Raw genomic sequence first — 23259 nt, 5'->3', positions numbered from 1 at the left:
TATATATAAATATATTTTTATAGTTCATATTCTGAAACTTATGACATGCTCTAGCATATATATTGATAAACTTATGTATTATTGGAACGCCTCCTGTCCTGACAAGTGATGGGTCAATTGATCACTCCTTTAATGTTATCGATATTTTATGACTTCCCGGTGGATAAAAGATAAAAGAGATAGAAAGCGGAATAAGAGCAAACAAAAAAAGAAAAGAAAAATAACAACAACAAAACAAAATATGATTTAAAGACATGTGTTATTGTCGTGGTGATTGAAATAAACTTAAAACAAACTGTTTAGTTGTGTTTTTAAATATAAATACAGGGTTTCGGAGCAGGTCAAATAGTTCCTTCTTTTCTTATTTGTCCTAGTTTTTTTCTTTGATAACCCATTTTTTCTACTCTTCCTACTATCAAGTATAGTCGATGATTAATAAAAAAAAAATCTAATATTAGGATAAGATTGAATTAGATATAACCTTCATCTCAAATTGAAATAAAAATCAGTTGCTTGTCTACATGTAGACTGCAGTTGTCGTGACGCTCATACTTCGAACTTGAATCAGCTCTTCACTACGGTGATGTGATCATTCTTTAAAGGGCAGATAATAGAAAATTCTTTTGTACACCATAACATACCTTTTGAACTTTATTGTAAGTGACGTTGTATGACACATTTAGGTCAGGTTGTGGTGTTTTTCTTCCCATTGATAAACTATTGAAGTTTTCGGTTACATGAGTAGTTAGTTGCTTCCAATACTATCAATCATTATTTAATGTTTGCAAGTATCAGGATTGTTTATGCTTGTATGTTTGTTTTGTTTTGGTTTAACGAGCTAATAAACAAATCATGTTACATGCAATACATTAAACTTTTAAAAGTGAAGGAAAGATAAGAAAAAAACAACCTTTTTGAAATTAGTTAACTATTAACCTCAGCTAATACAACAGCCATAACTTTAACAATGTTTTAATACACTTCCAATTCCTAGTCTGTATTTAGTTGTAAATATTTTGATTTCTTTTATCTGATAACAAATCTTAAGTCATGTTCATTTCCGGATTTTGTTGTTGTGATACTTCTGTTCAGACTCTGGTGACTTTTTTCCGTAAAACTGACACCGATACGTGTTGATATGGGTGCATTTGTTTCAAATGAATAAGTTGAAAAGAATGCCACCTTTTTCCTGGTTAACAGCTCAGAAAAAAAAAAAAAAAAAAACGTTTTCTGTATTTTTTATTCCTAATGATAGCTACATAATTTTATTTATATTCATTTTTTTACATATTTTTTTGGTTTTCTGAAGCATTTAATTTTAAAATGCATATCAGACACTCAAATCAAACAACAGTTCGTTAAACATAGGTTTAAGTTGTTAGCACACTTACGTTAAGCGACTTCCGATTTTTTCAACAATAGGACACCTTCTGGTATGAGAACATCGGCCTTAGATTTATTTTAGCGGCAAACATTTTCACAAATTTATGTACACTATTTACGTTACTGTGCATTCCTATGTTTGATAAGAAATGTATGTTTGGGTCTTATTTTAGTTTCGATTGTTTTAATTTTCATACCTTGTTACAAAAGTGCATGTCTGATATTTTTTCTACTTTATTTGAACTTCCTAAGCTTTTTAAGTCATCTATTACTAAATATATTAATAAAATGTTGACAATGATAATTTATACCTCTTACTTGTTTTAAAGTATTAAACTGATAAAACTTTGAATAGAAAAGATATTTTTAATTTTACATTTTATTAAAACATTTAGGACTTGTTCTTATAGATAATACCTCGGCCTGCGTTTCATGGAGAGTCCTAAGTTAATCCTAAATCCTAGGACTTATGACCACCTTAAGGAGAAAAAGTTTTTGCACTTAGGACCGTTTCAAGTAACTGTCCTATCTTTTGTCTTAAACTTAAGACTTATGACCAATTCGCTCTCCTGAAAAAAGTTACAAAATACAATGGCACGCGCATAATCCCGGATTGGATTTACTATGTAATTTGTTATAGCAAGTACAAAAAGTAATGTATTGCCTTCTTATCATGTTGAGTGAAAATATATACCATATTTCACGAAAAACGATAAAGTAACCATTTTATTTAATTTTATAGTAAAAAAAAATAGTTACCAACCCCTTTGCTTGCTACGCAACTGCAATTGTACAGCGCGCAGTAATATTATTATTTATAGACGCGTCTTGTTTTGCACGCGATATTTGGCGCTACATTGTGACGTCATGTAAACAAACCTTTAAACGTCTGTACAGCGTTAATGACTGAATTAAAGATATTGGTGTTCGGATTTATTTTCTTAGTTAGACCATTATCTATCATTCTAGATAGTTTTCAAAACAAAATTCAACAAAAAGTTGTTTGATTTTGGAGTGGTTTTGACTTAGGACAATCTTAAGATACCTTTTAAACACTCCTAGACTTAGGACTGTTTTTGGTCATAAATTTAGGAGTCATAAGTTAGGACCTTTTTTAAGACTTTCTTTGAAACGCAAAATTGTCACAATTTTTAACTTAAGACAAACTTAAGACTTAGGACTCTCCATGAAACGCAGCCCTGGTCTTATTACTGACATGCTTTTGACAGATAATTGTTATATTTTGAATTCATAGAAAGAACAACATATTAAAAATTGAAACATGATAAATAGAATACCAATAAAGTATGACATTATAAGATAAGTCGCCACTCGGCACGAAAAAAATGAATAAATCTCGGCTTCAAATTGCATTTTGCATATTTGAAGCCGAGATAATGATTAGATATTCTGAACTTTTAATATTTTCTAAGTTTAAGGGGGGGAACTGTCAAAAAAACATTTAGTCATAAGCAAACTAGAACATGTATTTCTTTGTAAAATACAAGCACATGCAATCAATTCCTAAAAATGTTTGGGCAGAAACTGAAAATTTCTACATTTTTCTATGATCAAGACGGATTACATTGTCAAAAATCAGCGCACTGAAACCAATTTCGTACTTGACATAGATTCTATAGATGAATACCTGCACATGCGATTCCAACCTTATACATATATTTTGATTAATTAAAAGTGAGTGTTCGGGAACTGAATAAAGCATTGAACCATGACCAAATTTTAACTTGGCCTGCTTTTAACTTTGATGTATCTACGTATATATCACATTTTAGTTGAATGTGTACAATGTTTAGGAGAAAATGAACAGAACTCCCCCCCCCCCCCCCCAAAAAAAAAAAAAATCTTTTTTCAAAGTAAAAGAGGAATAAGGTATTTAAATATATATTAAATAAGGGTTGAATATGTACAATTGTGGGGAAGAAATTGGATGTAAACTGAAAAGTCGTCTTTTTAGTTTAAAGTTAAAAAGGTATAACTGTGCATAAATTTTATTAAATCCTTATCATATTCAAACTTGAGCTGCGCAATCCATAATCGTATCTATATGTTGACTCCATAGTTGAATGTAAACGACTGTTGGGGGGCGGGAGTAATAAACGAAAACCGGAAATTTCTTATCTCTTTCAAAATTAAAGGGACATACCTCTGCAAAATTTATCAAACCTTGACTAAATTTGAATTTGAATTCATATTCCTATGACGTTAACATATTAAAAAAAAGAGTTGAATGTGTACAACTGTTTGGAAAAAAAATGGATGCAAGCGGAAAAATTCCCTCGTTATTTCAATGTTTATGGACATAATTCTGCTTTAAATTATTGAAGCATGGCCAATTTTTTTTTGACGAACCGATAAGTTAAATTTGAGTTGAATGTATACAACTATTGGGAGATAATGAACGGAAACTAAATTCTTTTCTTATGTAAGCATCCAAGTCAAAAAGGCATAACTCAGAAAAGCAAAATATCATTGAACCACGCCCAAATTCAAACATGACATGCGCATTCTTATGATATATCCATATGTCAAATTTTAGTTGATTGTGTACAACTCCCTGTGAGATAATGAAAAGAAACTCAAAATATTTTTTTTTCAAAACTAAAAGGCATAACAAAAAATGAACCATGACAAAATTCAAACTTTATTTGCAAATACTAATGACATATACATTTATTCAATTGGAGTTGGATGTGTACAACTGGTTGGTATATAATGAACGGAAACTAAAAGTTTTTTATTTTTTTAATTTAAAGTGGCATAACTTTCCAAAATTCATTGAAACATGACAAAATTCGAACGTGACCTTCGCCTTTTACCCTTTGACGTTTCAAACTTGATTTGTGTACAACTGTTGGGGATGTAATGAAGGGAAACTTAAAATTTCTTCAAAAAGCATATTAAGTCATAAAGTCATAGCTACATAAAGCATAGGACCATGTCTTAATACGAACTTGTTCTAAATTTTCCTAATAAAATATGATAAATCCATGTGTAAAATTTTAGTTGAATGCGGGCGTTTTATTATGAACAAAATATAATGATCTAAATTCACTCCTTAAAAGAATAAAAAATTGACGAGAAGTCAACCAGAAGCATGCAGTCAAAATTATTGACTTTTTAGATAGAAACACGTTTCACCAAAAGAAAGAAATAAATAAATAAAACAACATTGTTGTGGAAGCCTTAATGGCCGTGTATAATTGTGCACAATGTTATATGTATATATGAATACGTATGTGCTAAAACGTAAATGGATCAATGTATATGCTTTTTTTTAAAAACTTTGTACACGTATATATGTGTGTCTCACCTCGCCATTAGGTTTTAATATATCTATGAAATAAACAAGTCTTTTCTGTGATGTAAATTTTTTTGTGGTCATTTTTGTAATGTCACTCATCATCATGACAAAATAACGCAACTTCGGAAGATCAGTAAGACAGCTCAGGGTAATAGCATATGCATTAAACAGAAAAGCCTCGTGCTTATCGGATTAATGTTGTAGTAGCAGACACTAATTTAGTATTCACTTTGTTTTTGGCATCAGTATAGTATTTTTTACATGAAATTTTCAATAAATGATATTGAATTTATGGATAAATTTAACATTATATAATAACTTATCCTTATAACCAAACATAAAGTTCTAATTCAACTACAGCAAAGCCCCATGCGCCAGAAAAATTTGGTGGCTTGAAACGCATTAACTTTATCTTCTTCACGTTTTTTTCACTTCCAGTAACTGTGACAATGTTAGATTCACTGTTGTATGTATATGAAGATTCCGGTAACATTATGTCGTCCACTGACAATTCAAAATGGGTAAGTTTGTAAGCATCTGTAAAAAGAAGGAATACTTACTTGTCTTTGAACAAATGCTCTATAATATAACATCACATAAAATCTCAATTGTTTTAAATTAAATTTAAAATATTTTTCTTCTTGTTAAATAATAATAATTCTTATGATATTGGTAAATACCTTATTCATAATGTTGATGTGAGTGATAATAATGCTGTTTATAATCATGTTGTTAGCGATTATTTTGTACCTTATAAACATGCTGGATCTGTTGTAACTTTTGTAACTTTTAATTTGGTTTTTCTAAATGACAATATGACCGTACGGGCTTATTATAAACAAGACACTGCTTCTAATGATCAATAGTGTTATGTGGAAATGAAGTGCTATTTAAGGCAGCCTGTCCCCCTTAGGACACAGGTTTTGGATGCGACGAAATATCTTCATATGGAAGACACTGATTCCAAGTTATTATATAATCCTTCAATATATGACAGTGAATCAGTTGGAAAACTATTATTCAGCTTCAAACTCTTCTGGTGAAAATGAAACATATCACCATAATGTGCTTGCTTGACGTTTGTGCCAAGTTATTTAAAAATCCTTAAATGAATGGAAATTATACACTTTTGACACACATGTGTATATCACCTTTAATCTCTTAGTGTGACCTTGACCTTTTATGTAGTTATATGGGCCTTAGTCGCTACATATAGCCCGGATTTGGTGGACACTTGTGCTACAGTATTACAAATCATTCAATAAACGAAAACGTTAAGTTGAGTACCTTCAACTCATACGTGTGATTTGAACAACTTGGAGATAAGGTATATGTCTTGGACCCGACACGTTGTCTAGATGTGATAGACATTTTTAATCCTGTTTCTGTTAATAACCCATAACCTGAAGCTGATTCTATTACTGAGTATCATCATAACAACAGAATATGATGCTTTTGACCCTTTTGCAATTCATACTGACACTGATGGTATTAATCTTTACAATTATCAGTTTGATCTGCTGCAAGTAGTTAACTGTTTTATGAAAAAAAATATAGTTTTCTTATTTTGTGTGTAAATTAAATCAGCAACCGGCCACATTTTATACGATGATGTTTACCTGCATTGTAGTTTAATCCTTTAATGATATATAAATCGATCACATATTCTTCCGCAAAGATGATCTCGATATAAGGTTTATCTTCGTCAATTTGGCTCACCCAAAGAGTATCCATGTCACCATTGTATGAAAAAATATAGTTTGCTTATTTAATTATTTTGTGTTTAAGTTAAATCAGCAACCGGCCAAAATTTATAAATGATGTTTACCTATATTAAAGTTTAATCCTTTAATGATATATAAATCGATCACATATTCTGCCGCAAAGGTGATCTCGATATAAGGTTTCTCTTCTTTGTCAAATTCGCTCGCCCAAAGAGTATCCATGTCACCATCAAAAATGTTGGATGGTTTCAAGATATCGCTTGCCTGAGAAGAAACTTTGAACGTGGCCGACTTTATTACATCTTCTGGATTTTTTGAAGCTGGAACAACTATATAAAAATAACAGTTAAACTTGTGTAAATAACCAGACTGTCGCCTTGGCTGTTATCTTAGGTACACATTTTAAATGTAAATGACACATGTTTACAATAAGTAAATGGTTTTATGTTGTTCAGCATAAAAGCCAAATGCCCAAAGCCGCTCAAGCGTACAGTCATAATGTAGTTATCTGTAGAGTACACAAACATGAAATTATCAAACAAGATTAAACTGTTGAAAAGTTTATATAGATAAAGGAAAATATTAATGATAAGGAAATCTTGACACCACGGTGCAGCGTGAGATTCGTCAGAGTCGCGAAAAAAGTAAACTTTGAGAAGCATATGGCCATTTTAGATGAGTAGTTTTGCAAAACTGTGACAGGGAATTTGTCAGCTGTCAAAACGAAAAAAGTAGAGAGGATATGCGTTGATTTTTTAACTGAATGGATTGAAGTTATTATATTTGACATTTAAGTTATTTATCAATTTCAGCTTAGTTGTTTCTTAAGTTTTTCTTAGTTTCTTAGCAGCTCTGACAATGTCTGAATTGTAAGCTAAAAATAAGTAAGGTTTCACATCGGGGACATCTAAAAAAGTAGTATTGTCATTTAAAAATGTGAAATAGTATTTTGATATAGTTCACTGTGGCATTTACAATTTGTAATTGTTACAGATAAATCAGTTATCCACATAAAATCATAAAATGATAACATTTATACACCAACTTTAGCTATTAAAAATATTGTTGTTCGTATGTTTTACGGTTTTCCACTAGATTAATTCAGATGAGAAAATAAATATAAAAATAATAGGCCACTTACTATGATTGTTTTTAATAATTGAAAAGTTTATAATTATACAAGTGCTGGATTGAAATAACCTCGTTAGGCCCTGAATAAAATCGGCTTAAATCAGTCAGTATCGGTTCAAATAAGCCCCTATGATCTATTTAATGATTATGAAAAGTTTTATTACAAATGATAACACAAGTGTGGATTAACTGTTTTCAAAAAGCCTTGTACTTGAAATGCCTTTTGTATAGACAGTCACTAGAAATACCTTTAAGGGAGAAAAATATTAAAACATATCGTACCAGGTTGCGTTTCGTAGCATCTTTCTATTCCGCTAGGGCCTTTTTTGCATTCTGTACCTGCTTTAACGCACTAGGAGTATCAAATAAAAAAATACGATTGTATTTTCAGCTTGAAAGAATATGAATACTAACAATATTGTTATAGTTAAATATCTGGCTTTTATCTATTCTCAAACTTGATGAATGACCATGTTATAGCAAGGTATGAAAATCAACGCATTCATCAAGACCTCAAAACATTAATTACATTTTATCATATACAAATTACAATAATTTTGTAACACGTTTTTTTCTGAATACTGATTCAGTCAGTTTTTGTCATAGCGCATAACATTTTATTTAATCAAATTTTAGCTGCGGATTTTTTTATCTTTAATTATGGTTTTCCAGAATTAGAATATTTATGCAATGATAAAATGACGTAAACGTTTTTGAAATAAAATAATTTCACTTTGTTTGCTGCAAAATTTTTACAACTTTCAGAAGAATTAGTAGTATTATATAACACTGATATTCCTAAAATATTTAAAGCTAGTTTTTGACTACTGTAATTCCCCCTTTTATCTTGCATCTAAGGCTACAGCAAAAAGATAATAAAGTGTCCAGTACACGGCAGATGGAATCAAAACGAGATCGTCTTGGTTTAACCACATTACTCGTGTTTTTTTAAACGTTCATAATTAAGTATAAAATCTCTTTTTCGTACTTTAAAAACGTAACAAGAACAAGCCACAGCCCAGAGATGCTTAAAGTGTATGAACCAAGGAGAAATTTGGGATCAAAAAGTAAAGCAACAACACCTGAGTTTCCATGGTGTTTTGCTTTTATGTACGGAGACAGATTTTTTAATATTTTTAGCCAAAACTATGGAACTCTTAACGATCAAACTTTAGAGAAACTGAGACTTGGACTCTTTCATATAATCTTTAAAACACACTTGTTTAATCTCGAATATCAATTATATTGCATTTAATTTTTAATTATGTAGGTGCCGTTATATGTACCTAAGATTGCTCGGACGACTTACATAGGGTTTCATAATATGTATGATATCTTAATTTTCCATAAAAAACATTTCTTTAACCTGTTAAATATATTCCACATTTTTAAAAATGTATTTCTTGATGTCTTTTGTGTTGTTTCTTGATGTGTATTTTTTGTTAAATTATTATTATTGTATAGCGCTTTTCGGCATATGAATATATAAAAAGGGCGCTCTAAAAGTCTGGTACAATAATAATAAAAAAGAAAATGCAACAGTACAAAATTGATAAGAAATAATTTGTATCCTAGTCACAGTTTAACTTTGTTTCATCAGAAAAAAAAGTTTTCGACAAAAAAATGTTCTTCATTTGTCAACTTTTACGTAAAACTAAATGATAATGTTCGTATTAAGGTTAATCTGTCAACTAATGTGTTGTGAAAATGTGACTATTAAAGTGAGATATATTATTGGTTATACTATCATAACATATAGATAACAACTACCGTTGTGTATCCTTGTTGCTCAAGACTTAGTTTACATCGTTGTCTGCATGTTGAATCAACGTTGATGACGAAAATACAGAAAACCAAAACCTAAAATAAAAGACATAAATTAAGGGATCGTCTGAAAGATTCATTACATGTCCAACTTGACGTTCTATGAACATAGACTCAAACATAAGCCACAGAAGGACCGGATAGGAATCCAGCAAACCATTTACGTGTTTCACCGAGACCATCTGGCAAATGAAATGGCTATAATGGGTCTGTCCTACTGTGTTAATGAAATGGATTAAAAAAATTGCATGACAATAAACATTGAGAAAAATTTACTTATGTTTTAAGAAAAGATGCGGTTTTCGTTATTCAAGAAAACATGTCATTATTTAGCAGGAAGTGGCTGATTTTGCAGAACTTATGGCGAGCATAACGCAGTAAATGTCACTTTTACACATTCTAATTTTTTTTTGTTATTTTCCTTTCATTTGGAATGCTGTTTGCAGTGTAATTATTGTCTTTGTTCACTTTATAATATTTTACTTTAAAATATTTTTTAAAAATGTTCATGTAATTTAACTGAAGGATGAAACTGGAGGCATGTTGCTTTAAACTAGGCAACAATGTGCAATGCTCATAACACTACGTTGCTAGTAGAAATCAAGACACATTAAATTGAGTCCTGACAATTAACTCGTCACTTGTCAAATGATGTACATTTTCTTGTAATGATTAGCTTCTTTTTACAACGACTATTCTAAACAAAAGGGTGATTCGCCCATAAATGCTTACCTGAGGACAGACTGTTATTTGTGTGAAAGCTGTGAAAGCTAGTGCTGATAACAAGAATTTAAGGAATGTTGGTCATCAGGTCATACTTCAAGAAAATAATTTAATTGTCACATATTCTATATATATGGTCCTTATTTCTAACCTGTAAAAAAATGTAGGTCGCTAGGTCAATATCTTGTTCATTAAATATCAAAAGTCACCTCAGGTTTTAAAATTTAGTTTTGCATAGCAAACTGTGCGCATGGTCCAATTTTAATGGCTGTAATCAAAGGTCATGGAAGTACGTCGTTTGTCAAGTTCTAGGTAAGCTTATGCTATGTTTAATTTAACAAGTAAAACTAAGCACATGGTCCAATATGGAATTTTGACTGCACATTAAAGGACAAGTATGTAAGTCACATAATCACAAATTAAGTCAGCCGATATCAAAGCTCGATTTACATAATGTTGGCGAACTCTGACACTATGGCTATAATTCGAATAATTTTGGTAGAGGGTAACTACATAATTTTTCATACCAAATATCTGACCTTAAGCCTTCAATTCAGAGAAGACGATTTTAATGTTGAATATAGAATACTGTTGAATCAACCGTAGGATATGTTGCCTGCTTTTTAATTTGTCTTTTATCAGCTTATCTGTGATATTCAGGCTTCATAACTTATGATCCCCTTTCAAAATTAGATTTTTTTTCGTCTAGTGTTTTCTCGTTTTGGGGCACATGCATTCTATACTTGGGGACCATATGCCGTTTTTCATGGAATGACACTAACGTGTCACTTTGCCGGTTCTATTATAAACGCCGTATGAACACACCTGCGGATGTTTCTAATTTCATAATGGTTACCATATCCATAATTATATTTCTGCATAAGCCTGTGCTAGGGGGCGTGGGCGTTAATTTGCACTTTCCAGTACCGTCCATGAACAGACTCAATCAAACAGAGCTTGCAATAATTCAATTTTGCCGCGTTGGGCTTTCTTTAGGGACTCTGTTTTTGTCTACTCTATTGAACTCTATGAATAATTAGAAAACCTATAACACCCGGGGCTGGGCCAATTTTGACACTAGGTGCAAAGTGTGTTAGAGGACCTTGTCATGATATTGTTGTACCAAATGTCAAATCATTATACCTTCAAACATGAATGTGTTTTTGTTTACTAAATTCACTTAATGAAAATCAACAACCGCGGGGGCAATGCCAATTTTGACACTAGGGCTATAATTTAAACAGTTTTAGTAGAGGTCGACTTCAAAATATTTATTGCCATATATGTTACCTCTAGCCTTTTGTAAATTGAGAGGAAATGTTTATTTCAAGTTTTTTAAGATCTGACCCCGGGACGGGAAATTTGGACAATAGGAGCAAATTTTGAATAACTGTAATTGTCACTAATATATGACATTATATACCAAATATAAAAGTTCTAACCCTTGTGCCTTCAAACAAAACCATTTAATTTTTACTATATATACAAAATTATTGACTTTCGGTGTGCCCAGGTCTGTTGTTTGAACAATATTGGAAGAAGTCCACTACACAATGTTTCATACCAAATATATTACCCCCTATGACACTATGGCTAAAATTTCAGCAACTGTGGTAGAAACCTACATGTATCATATACTCGATATAAAAGGTATGGGCCTTATACTTTTAGACAAAATTTATTTTTATTTGTTTTTTCAACATATTTTCCAGCCCCGTGACAAACCTATTCAACAGACCGAAGCCATCTGAACAACTTAGAAACGAGACTCCCCCAAAATCATTCCTGTAATGATTGGTTACTGTGCAGTAATTGCTTTTAAAAGGAGATGCTGTTTAAAGTAATTGTTGCACTTACCTGTATAAGAAGATATTTATTCGGTGAAGTCATTTCTGTTAATTGCTGCAAGCGCGGTCAAGTCTGGTACTAAAAGAAAACAAAACACATACATACATAAACATTAGATTTTGAACAACGCCGTAAATTATTGGGCATTGTAATAACGTTATTTTTCAGGTATCGATGCGACATATTCAACTGTTCTTCATTGCAATGCTTGTACTGACCAAATGAAACCCAGTCTGCATTTAGTTTCATATAATTTTGTTTAATTAAAGCTTCCGAGGTATCACTTTGTTTCCAGGTTTTATATTCAAACGTTTTAAAGTTTCCCTTGTAAATATGTTGTTTCCATTATGAATTGTTCTGTTCTCAACCATATCACAATCAATACCACTGACAAATATTAACGGGTTGGACATAAATGATGTCTAATTTTATATTCCTTTACTTTCTCTTAAATGACCAATTTTGAACAGGCACTAAGCCATTTATTTGAGTTGAGATAATTTTCCTTTAGCTTTAGCAATGTCAATTTGTGTTTGTTTATGATAATTGGGATTTACATCATACCGACACATTATAGGTCATTTGGCAACGTTCCAGCTTTACTGGTAGAAGAAGACCTCAGATGCTCTTCCATGCATTATTCCAGGCATGAACGAGGACCTGAGTAGAACCACAAACGTTCCGTAAAACTGATGAATAGCTTTCTCAAATGATAAAATTCAAAGTCCCTGTCGGAAGTCGAACCCACAGCGGTGAGAGGCAACTGGTTTAAAGTCAACGACCTTAACCACTCGACCATGGACAACTCCACTGTCAATTAATTGAATTAATATGTTAGGAAGCATTTGTGGCCGAGTGGGTAAAATTGTTGACTTCAAACCAGTTGTCAATCGCCGGTATTGGTTACAAATCTATGTGCTATATATTTCATCACTCCGAACAAATAGTGTAATGATCTGAAAATTTCAAGTAAATCCAAATGTTACAAACATTAAATAATATTAACAATTACTCAACTGTCGTTACCTTGCAAGTGAACTTTAGACGTTATTTTTCTTTAATTGTTTGAGGAATATGATATCTACCAGCCATAAATTAACAATAAGCTGTGTTTCATTTGGAAATCAAAACCCAAACCCATTTGCACGGTTATGATCTGTGAAATCTGATCTTAATTACTCCAGAATATTCTTCACATGGATTTTGACAATTTGCATTTATGAAATTACGATTGTATTCTACATTTGAATACCACACATATAACATTCAATACATAATCATTTTGTTGCATGGTTTAATCGTTTGCTTGTTCCATTTTGACACATAATGCATCCCGTACATAAGGGGCATGACATGAACTGGTTGCACACATGGTTAAAGCGAGAAAATTAGTTGCAAATTTGACAAAATGGCTACCTACGGAGTCATGAATATTTACAACAATCGCACGTATTTTCCTCCGATAGATTGGTTTGTATGCTAATATTTCGATTTATTAATATGCCTATGGAAATGTGTTTGACACATTCGGTTTTATGTTTCCGCTTATTAGCTTCTGCTTTGACAAAGTAACTGAAGATGTACACTGGAATTATGAATATTTCGAGATTTTTATACTCCTTTGTTGACATCATACGTTCTAAAAGATGATAAACAAGAATAACAAGGAAAGTTCATTGAAAACAAGTTCACAAGTGTGTCACTACTGTGTTAATATGTTTATATGCATGTTTCGAATAAAGTTTAAGTATTTAAAATTATCTTATTTATAATAATTGCTTGTTATTTTAAGTCAAATTTGAAACTGCAAATTGATAAAAGAAAGTAATTTAATAAGTCATGGATATTTCCTTCACAGGTTTAATTCAATTGTGTTATTTCAATTGCTTTCAAACACGTTTTTATATGGCTTTGACATTAAATGGGTTTCTTTATTTAGTTGTCAATTTTTTGCACTTACTGGTACGACCACACCATGTAACGGCTTTTATGCCATCTTCTGCTTTGTGTTATGTACCCTACTGAGTGCCTTTGTGTAGTCAAGTGTGACTTGATTTTTTCAGGGGCTGCATTCTCTAAAGGTCGTTTTTATTGTGATATTTTCTGAATATATTTTTCATGTTTCGTATCAAATACACGTGCGTATGTCTTTAAATTTGATTTTAATTCATTAATGAAAAATCATTATTGAATTAAATGGCAAGTTATCAGAATATTTTATCATGGAAGTTGCAAAACGAATGGTATGAATTGGTAACGAAATGAAAAGACACTCCAGTTGAAAAAACGTGTCATCATAAATAAAAAGTTCATCATGAACAGTGCAACTCGAAGACGTTGTCGCATTATGAGTTATGAAGTATTATTTACAACAAATTGACATGGAAATTGCAGACTCGGTTTAATTGAGTCTGTGCATAAGGCATCATGAAAAAAGCAATACTTATGACGCCCGTAGCTCTGGTCTGAGCGGTACTTCATTTTCAACATTTAAAGTACTTCAATCACTGATTCTGAAGGAAATATAACAACACTGAAGTAAAGTACGAGGCTTCTTAGTACAGCAGCCACACGGTATGTGATTACTGCTGTTGTTAAGTATAAAAATCCGGACCACAAAACAAATGTAAATCAGTTTCTTTCGCTTGTCAGAAATTCCTTATTTATTTTCAATCTGGGCTATGTCGCACTTGAAAATAGTGCATTCGACATTCACTCAATACAGTTGACTCTCGGTAACTCGAATTTCAAGGGACTGGGCATTTTACTTCGAGAGAAACGGAATTCGAGTAATGTGGATCTGCCGTTACGTTGACATTCGTACATGTATATACATGTGCCTGATTGAATGTGCAAAGAAGTAGGTCTGTTATTGTTGATAACGGCAATGCTGCAATATTTAACCGTTGAAATGACGGTAAATCACTTACAACTACAAGTTATAAATGAACAAAAATATATATTATTCAAAAATTTAATACATGTACATTAATAGTGGAACATAAACATAAACCATTCGTAGCAATGACATAAATGCAAGTTTGTCAGTATTTATCAGTAAAGCACTCATGACAATTCATTACAATAAAAACACAATGACACATTTATTTCAACAGCAGTTTATCTAATATTTGAAGTGAATTGATCATTAAATCTTAATTTAGTTATCTTACTGTTAAAACCTATGAAATCCTGAAACCGATTAAAGCCGCTATTACGACGTGTTAATAATACATGATGACCGGCAATTAAATTTACTATGCAACGTGTGAATCACGAGTGACAAAATCTCACCTTGATGTCGCCGACTTTTGATCGGCTGTTTTTACGCTTCGACTAATTGAGATGAAAATATGTTGGACTTTAATTGACGGGACCAAATTTTCTTTTCGACTAAACAGGAGTCTCGGTAAGTCGAAATTCGACCTAAGCGAAGTTAAAATACAAAGATAAAGAAGGACATTGTACGGGACTTTAGAAATTCTTCGACTAACGCGGAATTTCGAGTAAAGCGATTTTGACTTATTGAGAGTCAACTGTATATATATTTGTACATTTACCAACGTTTGATCTTACATTGAAACAAAACAAACAACCCTTAGGATTTGTTTTTCTCTATTACTTGTTTTGGGCCATCTTTTGAAGGGGCTACAGTAAATACAAATTGATAAAAATTTTCAACCACTTAACGTCCTGTCCCATGGATGCAATAACTTCAAAATGTTACAGATGCTTTTTACTATTCTATTCAATCAGCTCAGTCAATAGATATTAAAATCAACTTAAGCTGTCCTACTCGCTACATGCTCACGTGTGTTAAAAGCGTTGATGTCAGAAGAATGACTGCTTTGGTGTCATTTTATCTGAGAAAAGATTTAGAAATAAAACTATAACCAATTTCCAAGATATGAAGGCTGAGCACACCCATGTCAACATAAGAAAATATGCAGAGAAAATATGTTTTAAAAATGCATACAAACATTACAAACTAAATGCATTTAGTAAGTTGTTTAAAGTGAATAGCGTGTCTCTTTGTACAAACATCCAGTTATATGACAAACTAGTAACTTTGACCAAAAAAGTGCACAAAGCCACCCAACCTACGCACCCCGCCCACTACCTGCTGTTCTAAAAAAGGTAAAAAGATCGAATTAGAAATTAAATTGAATCATTAAAATGTCTTTAACAAAATGACAACAAGGAGAGAATCTATCACAGCAACATTTGATCATGAAATAAGCTGAAAAAAGATAAAGAAAGCGATAAGAAAGAGCAGAAAGAGAAAGGTCAACAATCAGAACATTATGAAAATGATTTTGATCAATTCAAATCAGAAAAAAAGAAATATTTAATGAGTTTGACAAAAAGATTTGTGAAAGAATGAATACTCTAGAACAAAAGTTTACAAATGCGTTCGACATTTTGAAAAGAGAAATGAGCAAAGTGAAAAAACAGGTGGGTTGGGCTAAACAAGATGTGATAGAAATGAAAAGAAAAGTAAATGATTTTGAAACATGCATAGAATATCAGAGCAAGGAACTGGAAAACAAAAAAAAATGATAGATGTGTCTAAGAGGAAGAGCATGTCTGAAAGAATAAATGAAATGGACAAAAAATTGCTTCTGTTAGAAAAACAAGACAGAAAATATAACCTGCTTTTTAATGGTTTCCCTAAGGAACAAAATAAAAAAAAATGAAAGAAAAATGAAAAATGAAGTCCCTTTTTATACACAAACTGGAACTTGAAGAAGGCACTGTACAAAATATATATATTTCACACACCTTCACAGGGTCCAAAATGAAGGAAATGGTCCAAACCCAATCATTGTGAGATTTTTGTCCTTTGGTGATAGGGACCTGGTCCTCTCAAAGACTATATACTCTAAGAAAAACCAAAATTTGACATAAAATTGTCTATATTTAGAAAGTTATTTATATCGTGTGTATAGGTACTCGTATTTGTAAATATTTTGCTATGTTTTGAACACATAATTTATAATGTTAGATAATATTGTTTACTTAGAATCTACATATAAGTTTAAATGACAGCATGTATATGAAATTTGTTTACCATGTTTTACACATGTACATTGTTTTTGTCGCTAGAACGGTATTTGTAGTATTTTGGGGGTATTTTTTGTTGTTTTTTGTTTTGTTTTTTGTTTTGATTTTTGTAGAGGTATGTAAAAGATATGTGTAGATTTATTTGTTATGTCCGTTCGTTTGTTTGTTTGTATGTTTGTATAAAGATTTTCTTTAAATGAAACTTGAAACTGTTTTCTCCATCATATCAAAAATATGATAAGAAATGCCGCCTAGTAATAGTTTATATAACGGCCGTCAAATTTTAAGTAACTTATTTTATTTAGGTTGTTTAATAGAAAATTGTGTTTTTCTTTTACCCAATAGGTGATGATTTAACCATATACTCTCAGAATTGTCAAGGGCTGGGAAATACTCAGAAATGTCGCGATATTTTTCACTATCTTAGGAAAAAAGATAAGTATATTATGTCTGAAGGATGTTCACATTGAATAAAAGTTATGTTCCTTTGTTAAAAATGAATGGGGATATGATGCCTATTTTAGCCCATATAAATGTAATAGTAGAGGGGTAATGATTTTGTTTAGAAGTAATTTTGAGCAAAAAGTAGAAAATGTATACAGTGACGAAAATGGAAATTATCTTATTCTTGATCTGTTAATGCCGAACTTCAGACTTACTCTCGTTAATTGATATGGTCCAAATGATGGCTTTTAAATGAAAATATTAAACAAAAATATTTGAAATTGGTAATGATAACGTTATAATTTGTGGAGATTGGAATATTGTTAATCCTTCAGTAGATTATGAAAATTACATAAATAATAATAACCCTCGTGCAAGACAGAGTATTTTAGAGCTAATGAACAATTACAATTTTGTATAAGTCTGGCGTGTTTTAAATGGCAATAAAAGAGAATATACTTGGAAAAGAAAAATATTCCGACAAGAAAGCAAGCACGGTTAGATTTTTTTCTTGTAAATGAGGATATGATGAATAATTATGTAACTAATTGTAAAATAACTACAGGTTATATAACAGATCATTCAGGTGTTTTGTTAACAATTAAATTATTTGAAAATGAAAGGGGAAAAGGCTTTTGGAAATTTAAATGCTCTCTTTTGACCAAAAACTTAGATCTAGATTTAGATATTAACCCCCACAACTTTTTCTTGAAACATTTTTGGTAGTTCTTAGAGGCGAAACAATAAACTATAGTGCAGAAAGAAAAACAAACGATTGGAAAAACTAGAAAAAGATTTAGAAATAAATATTCAAGCATAAGAAAAACAAATATCCGAAAATCTCAATTCTTCGAGTGAAGAAACTTGGGCGGCACTTAATGAAAGGAAATCTCAGCTAGAAGCGTTACGGAAATCAAAGTGAAGGAGTGATGTTAAGATCGAAATGCCGTTATGACAATTTAGGAGAAAAACCTAGTAGTTATTTTTTAAATCTTGAAAACAGAAATTTTACAAACAAATTAATAACAAAACTGATTACGTAAAGCAATGAAGAAATAAGAAATACGAAAGATATACTCAATTTTCAAAAATATTATTACGAAAAATTATATACAGAAAATTCAAATATAGATAAAACTCCTATAAAAGACATTATAATAGGGGAAAATGAAAATAAATTAACTGAACTTGATTCTCAAATGTTAGAGGGCGAATTGACAATTGATGAGTTAAATATTGCTTTAAGCAACATGAAAAATGGTAAAAGTCCAGGTTTAGACGGATAAACTGTTGAATTTTTTAAATTTTTCTCGAAAGATCACTCAATTTTTGTTTTAAAAGCTCTTAACTTTGGCTACTTTAATGATAGTTTATCTGGCACTCAGAAACAAGGAATTAAAACGTATTTGCCTAAACCGAAAAAAAGTAGATTTGTTATGAAAAATTGGCGCCCATTAACACTTTTAAATGTAATTTATAAAATGGCTTCTGCTGCTATCGCAAAAAAACTGAAAAGAGTTTTAAACAACATTTTTTGCCAAGATCAAAAATGGTTAATCTCAGGAAGGTGTATAAGTGAAAATATCAGAGTGATATATGATATTCGTTTTGAAACTAAACAGAACGATATACCAGGTCTTTCACTAATATAGATTTTCAGCAAGCTTTCGATTCAGTTTCTTGGAAATTTATTCAGAAAACTTTAGACTATTCTAATAAAGGTCCCTCTTTCAAAAAATGGATAAATCTATTCCAAAATGGGTCAGAAACCTGTATCATACAAAATGGTCATTTATCAGATTTCTTTAAAGTTAAACGTGGTTGTAGACAGGAAGATCCAATTTCACCATATATGTTTATCTTATGTGCGGAAGTTTTGGGTTCAATGATAAGGAAAAATAATAACGTTACTGGCATATCAATTTACAATAAAGAATATAAGTTAAGTCAGTATGCAGATGACACGCAGCTGTTTTTAGATGGAACTGAGAAATCATTAGAAAATTGCCTAAACACGCTTGATAAATTTTATGCTATTTCTGGTTTAAAGATAAATATTGAAAAAACAAGGGCATTTCGGATAGGGTCGAGAAGAAATTCAAATATTAAATTATGTCAACAGATTGAATTAGACTGGTCTAAATCTCCAATAAAAATATTAGGAGTAATATTTTCCGCAGACGTTGAGGACATTTGGGACTTAAACGGACATGAAATTTTTAATAAATGTGAAAAATTAATAAATGTATGGTCTAAGCGTATTTAACTCTATTTTGAAGAGTCACAATTATAAAATCTTTGATTATTTCAAAATTTGTACATTTGTTTATGTCATTGCCAAATCCTTCAGAAGATTTCATTAAACAATTAGAAAGATTATTATACCGGTTTTTATGGAAAAAGGTCCAGGTAAGATAAAAAGATCAGTTATAGATAAAAATATAGAGGAAGGTGGTGTAAAAATGTTAAATGCTAGAGCCTTTATGAACAGTTTAAAGTTAAGTTGGATCAAACGTCTATTAAACGAAAATGGCGAATCTTGGGTTACCCTCTTTCGTTTGAATATAACCAAAGATGTAAAACTTTGTACTGGTTATGCATCAGTTATATCTAAAGAACCTTCAAATATTTTCTGGAAACAAGTGTTGAAAACATGGACTAACTTTTGCAAAAAAGTGAACATAGAAAGTATCGAAGATATATTATATTCACCATTATGGTTTAACACTAGATTCCGTAACACTAATTTATTTTTTAACAATTGGATACATCACAATATAATATCTATTATTGATTTATATGACAATGACGGTAATATTTACAGTATTCACAAATTGAAAGATATATATAAGATAAGAGGCACATTTTTAGATATTCAACAAGTCATTGAGTCCATCCCTTTTTTATGGAGAGAAAAGATTGGGAAAAGTAAAGATAAAGTATTTTTATATTTTACAAGCAAAACATTTCATTAAATCCCTATCTTAAATGTGTTATACATAACAGTAAGGGTTGCAGATTCTTTTATGATATCCTTATTGACGCTGACAATTTAGTCGTTCCTAACAAATGGGTAAATTCTGTAGGACCTATATCACAGAAGGAATTTTTAAAAAATTGTATAAGCTTAAATACTGTGAAAGAAATAAAGTTGAAAGATTTTCAATATAATATTAATAAAAAAAATATTGTGACAAATACATTTTTGCATCGAATAGATATTAGAGATAATGATTTATGCTCATATTGTAACATTGGTAGAGAAACGATTGAACATTTATTCTATCAATGCCCGTATACCAATATTTTTCTTTTAGAATAAAACAAACTGGCTTAGAGATAAGTGTTTTGTCGAATTTAATATTTCAGACATGAAAGGCATACTGTTCTCGTATTATGGAAAACATTGTATTTTGAATTTTGTAACATTATTGGCAAAATACTATGTTTATAAACAAAATTTAGGAAAACTGTCAAAATTACTTAAATATAAATATGTTTTAATATACTTAAAAATGAAATTAAAAAAACAAAAATACATAGCTTTTTTAAATGGAGATGTAATTTCTTTTCATAATTTTTGGCAAAATTTTATTCAAAAATTATCCCTTGATAATGAGTAACCTTATATTTTATATCAGAATACCGATAAGGAAATTATAACAACATAAAATATTTTTAAAATATAATTAGACAACCTTAAACGTACATACATGCCTCTATACGAACAATGTTGTTTTTTGTCTTGTTTGTTTTGAATGTGAATTTACATTAATATATATCTTTTCTCATATATAAGTTGGAAACAAATACTTCTGTGTACTTGATTATATTTATTATATCTATTAATCTTGTTGCATTATTATGTAGCATGTTATAATTCTATGCATGAATTATTATAATTTACAATTTACATAATTATGTTGTTTTTGTCATATTGTGTATAATTATATTGTTTGTTAGAAAACTTGTAAGGTAAAATAGTGGATTGTTCTCTGACCCTGTTTTACATATGACGGGGACAATAAACGAAGTAACCTATTGGGCTTCAAAATAAAAAAAAGGCTGAGCAGCACGTCCTGACATAAACTTAAAATATTCTCATTTTGATACTAGCATGTAATTGTTTAATTAACATTATTTTTCCAGGTATTTTGATCTTTTTTTTATCTCAAATCCATATATACATTAATACAACAAACTTTGATCATTATGTACAACCAAAACTGAGATTTCTGATCATAATTTACAACAAGACAAACCCACACAATTTATTATGCACTTATACAGAATACCTGTTCACGTATACAAGGAGCGATATTAAACACCTGGCAAGCCCAAGCTCTTAACAATTTATGATGAAATAAAACAATAAAATCGCCACAAAATGAAGAACACAAAATATATTATTTTACAGTATTTTACAATTTAAACTAAAACAACCAATATTACAGATATCTTCAAAAACAAAGCAGAAACTATTATAATCCCAACCAATATCAACCAATAGTTATCTCATAAAAACTGCAAAATTAACTTCTATATACATTTAATAACTGTCAACAAATAAGCTGATTTTGTGTCGGGTAGTAGTTTTAACGACATTCAGTATTGTACTAAGAGGAAAATTACTCTAAACCTCAGGAAAATTTCTCTTAATAACAGGAATCTATTTTACTCATAATAAAGCTCAAACATGTTATTAGTGCTGTGAGGGCATGTCAATCAACTAAATACAATAGCGCTCAACGAAAATAAGAAAAAAAAATAACTCTGACTACCGAATAACAAATACTCATTTTAAATAACTGTAGAAAACACAAGTTAAAAAGTTAAATTAGCAGAAAACTTTCAAACTGGCCAATATAAATATATGTAAAAAAGTATATCAAATAAAAAAATGTGAAATTAACACAATTATGGAAAAATGTTGAGCCATTTAGATTTTTAGCGCTCACCGTTGATATGTAATAAGATGCATACTGTTACTTAGACTATAAAATATTCATATAATGAACTAAAAGACTCGTAAATTGTGTGTACATTTGTATAATAAAAACATTCGATTAATTTGGAGGTTAAATTTTCTATATGATAATGGTACATTATATGACATTATGTAATCTAAATGCAATTCCAACATGCCAACATTTCCAACGTAAAAAATACCAAAAATATGAGAGATAAAAAGTTAATAATATTTAGTGCACTGCTTATTTTTCTATTTACCCTTTAACGATTTCCCCTACAACGAAATTTACATTTTGTATAAACCTTGTGTTTTATACACGATCTCATAATCTTCTTTGGATTGAGTATACATATAAACGAATAAACAAACATAATAGAGACATGTACAACCCGTTTTGATTGCATATTTAAAGATGAAATAAATAACGCTAAATTTGTACCTCAGTAAAGCAAATCCTTCAGCAATTTTTGAAAGCACGATCGTATTCTTCCGTTTCTGCATTGAATTTTGTATTAGTATATAATAACAGATAGTTTAAGCAAATACCTATACCTTGACATACAATTACATGTAATATAAACCAGGCCTTGAAATGCCAAACAAAAAAAACCCATACAATTGTAACCCGTAAAACTGCATTTCACCATGATATCATTAAAAAGACGAATGAAAAAAGGTTCAAGTTACTAAAAAAGCGATTATTTACATCAGCGATGTCCTATGCGTGCTAGTATAGGATAAACAAGTAGCACTTTTCAACTTTTCTTTATGATAATAGATAAAGGATGTGTCCACTTGTTCCATATTTCGACTTAAAACATTTA

At 30.6% G+C, this 23259-nt stretch overlaps 1 protein-coding gene across 2 annotated transcripts in view; it reads right to left on the bottom strand.

The window, feature by feature from the left end:
• Positions 1 to 22934, bottom strand: part of LOC132740749 (uncharacterized) — a 53395-nt gene extending 30461 nt beyond the window's left edge. Inside the window, exons 1-6 of one of the 2 annotated variants that reach the window (XM_060728717.1) lie at positions 22875 to 22934; positions 11965 to 12033; positions 9331 to 9420; positions 7843 to 7912; positions 6534 to 6758; positions 3701 to 5242 (exon numbers count right to left, since the gene is read on the bottom strand). In XM_060728717.1, the coding sequence (XP_060584700.1) occupies positions 5031 to 5242; positions 6534 to 6758; positions 7843 to 7912; positions 9331 to 9420; positions 11965 to 11997 (630 nt within the window). In that variant the 5' untranslated portion in view covers positions 11998 to 12033; positions 22875 to 22934 and the 3' untranslated portion in view covers positions 3701 to 5030. Of the gene's footprint in view, positions 1 to 3700; positions 5243 to 6533; positions 6759 to 7842; positions 7913 to 9330; positions 9421 to 11964; positions 12034 to 22874 lie in introns of those variants that run through there. The other variant, XM_060728719.1, reaches the window with a different exon arrangement.
• Between the last annotated feature and the right edge of the window lie 325 nt (positions 22935 to 23259).

The sequence above is a fragment of the Ruditapes philippinarum genome, unplaced genomic scaffold (assembly GCF_026571515.1).
Source record: "Ruditapes philippinarum isolate M1 unplaced genomic scaffold, ASM2657151v2 ctg2345_1_1_1_1, whole genome shotgun sequence".
Taxonomy (NCBI): domain Eukaryota; kingdom Metazoa; phylum Mollusca; class Bivalvia; order Venerida; family Veneridae; genus Ruditapes; species Ruditapes philippinarum.
Note: the sequence above shows the minus strand (reverse complement) of the source record. Positions and strands in the feature narration are given on the sequence as shown.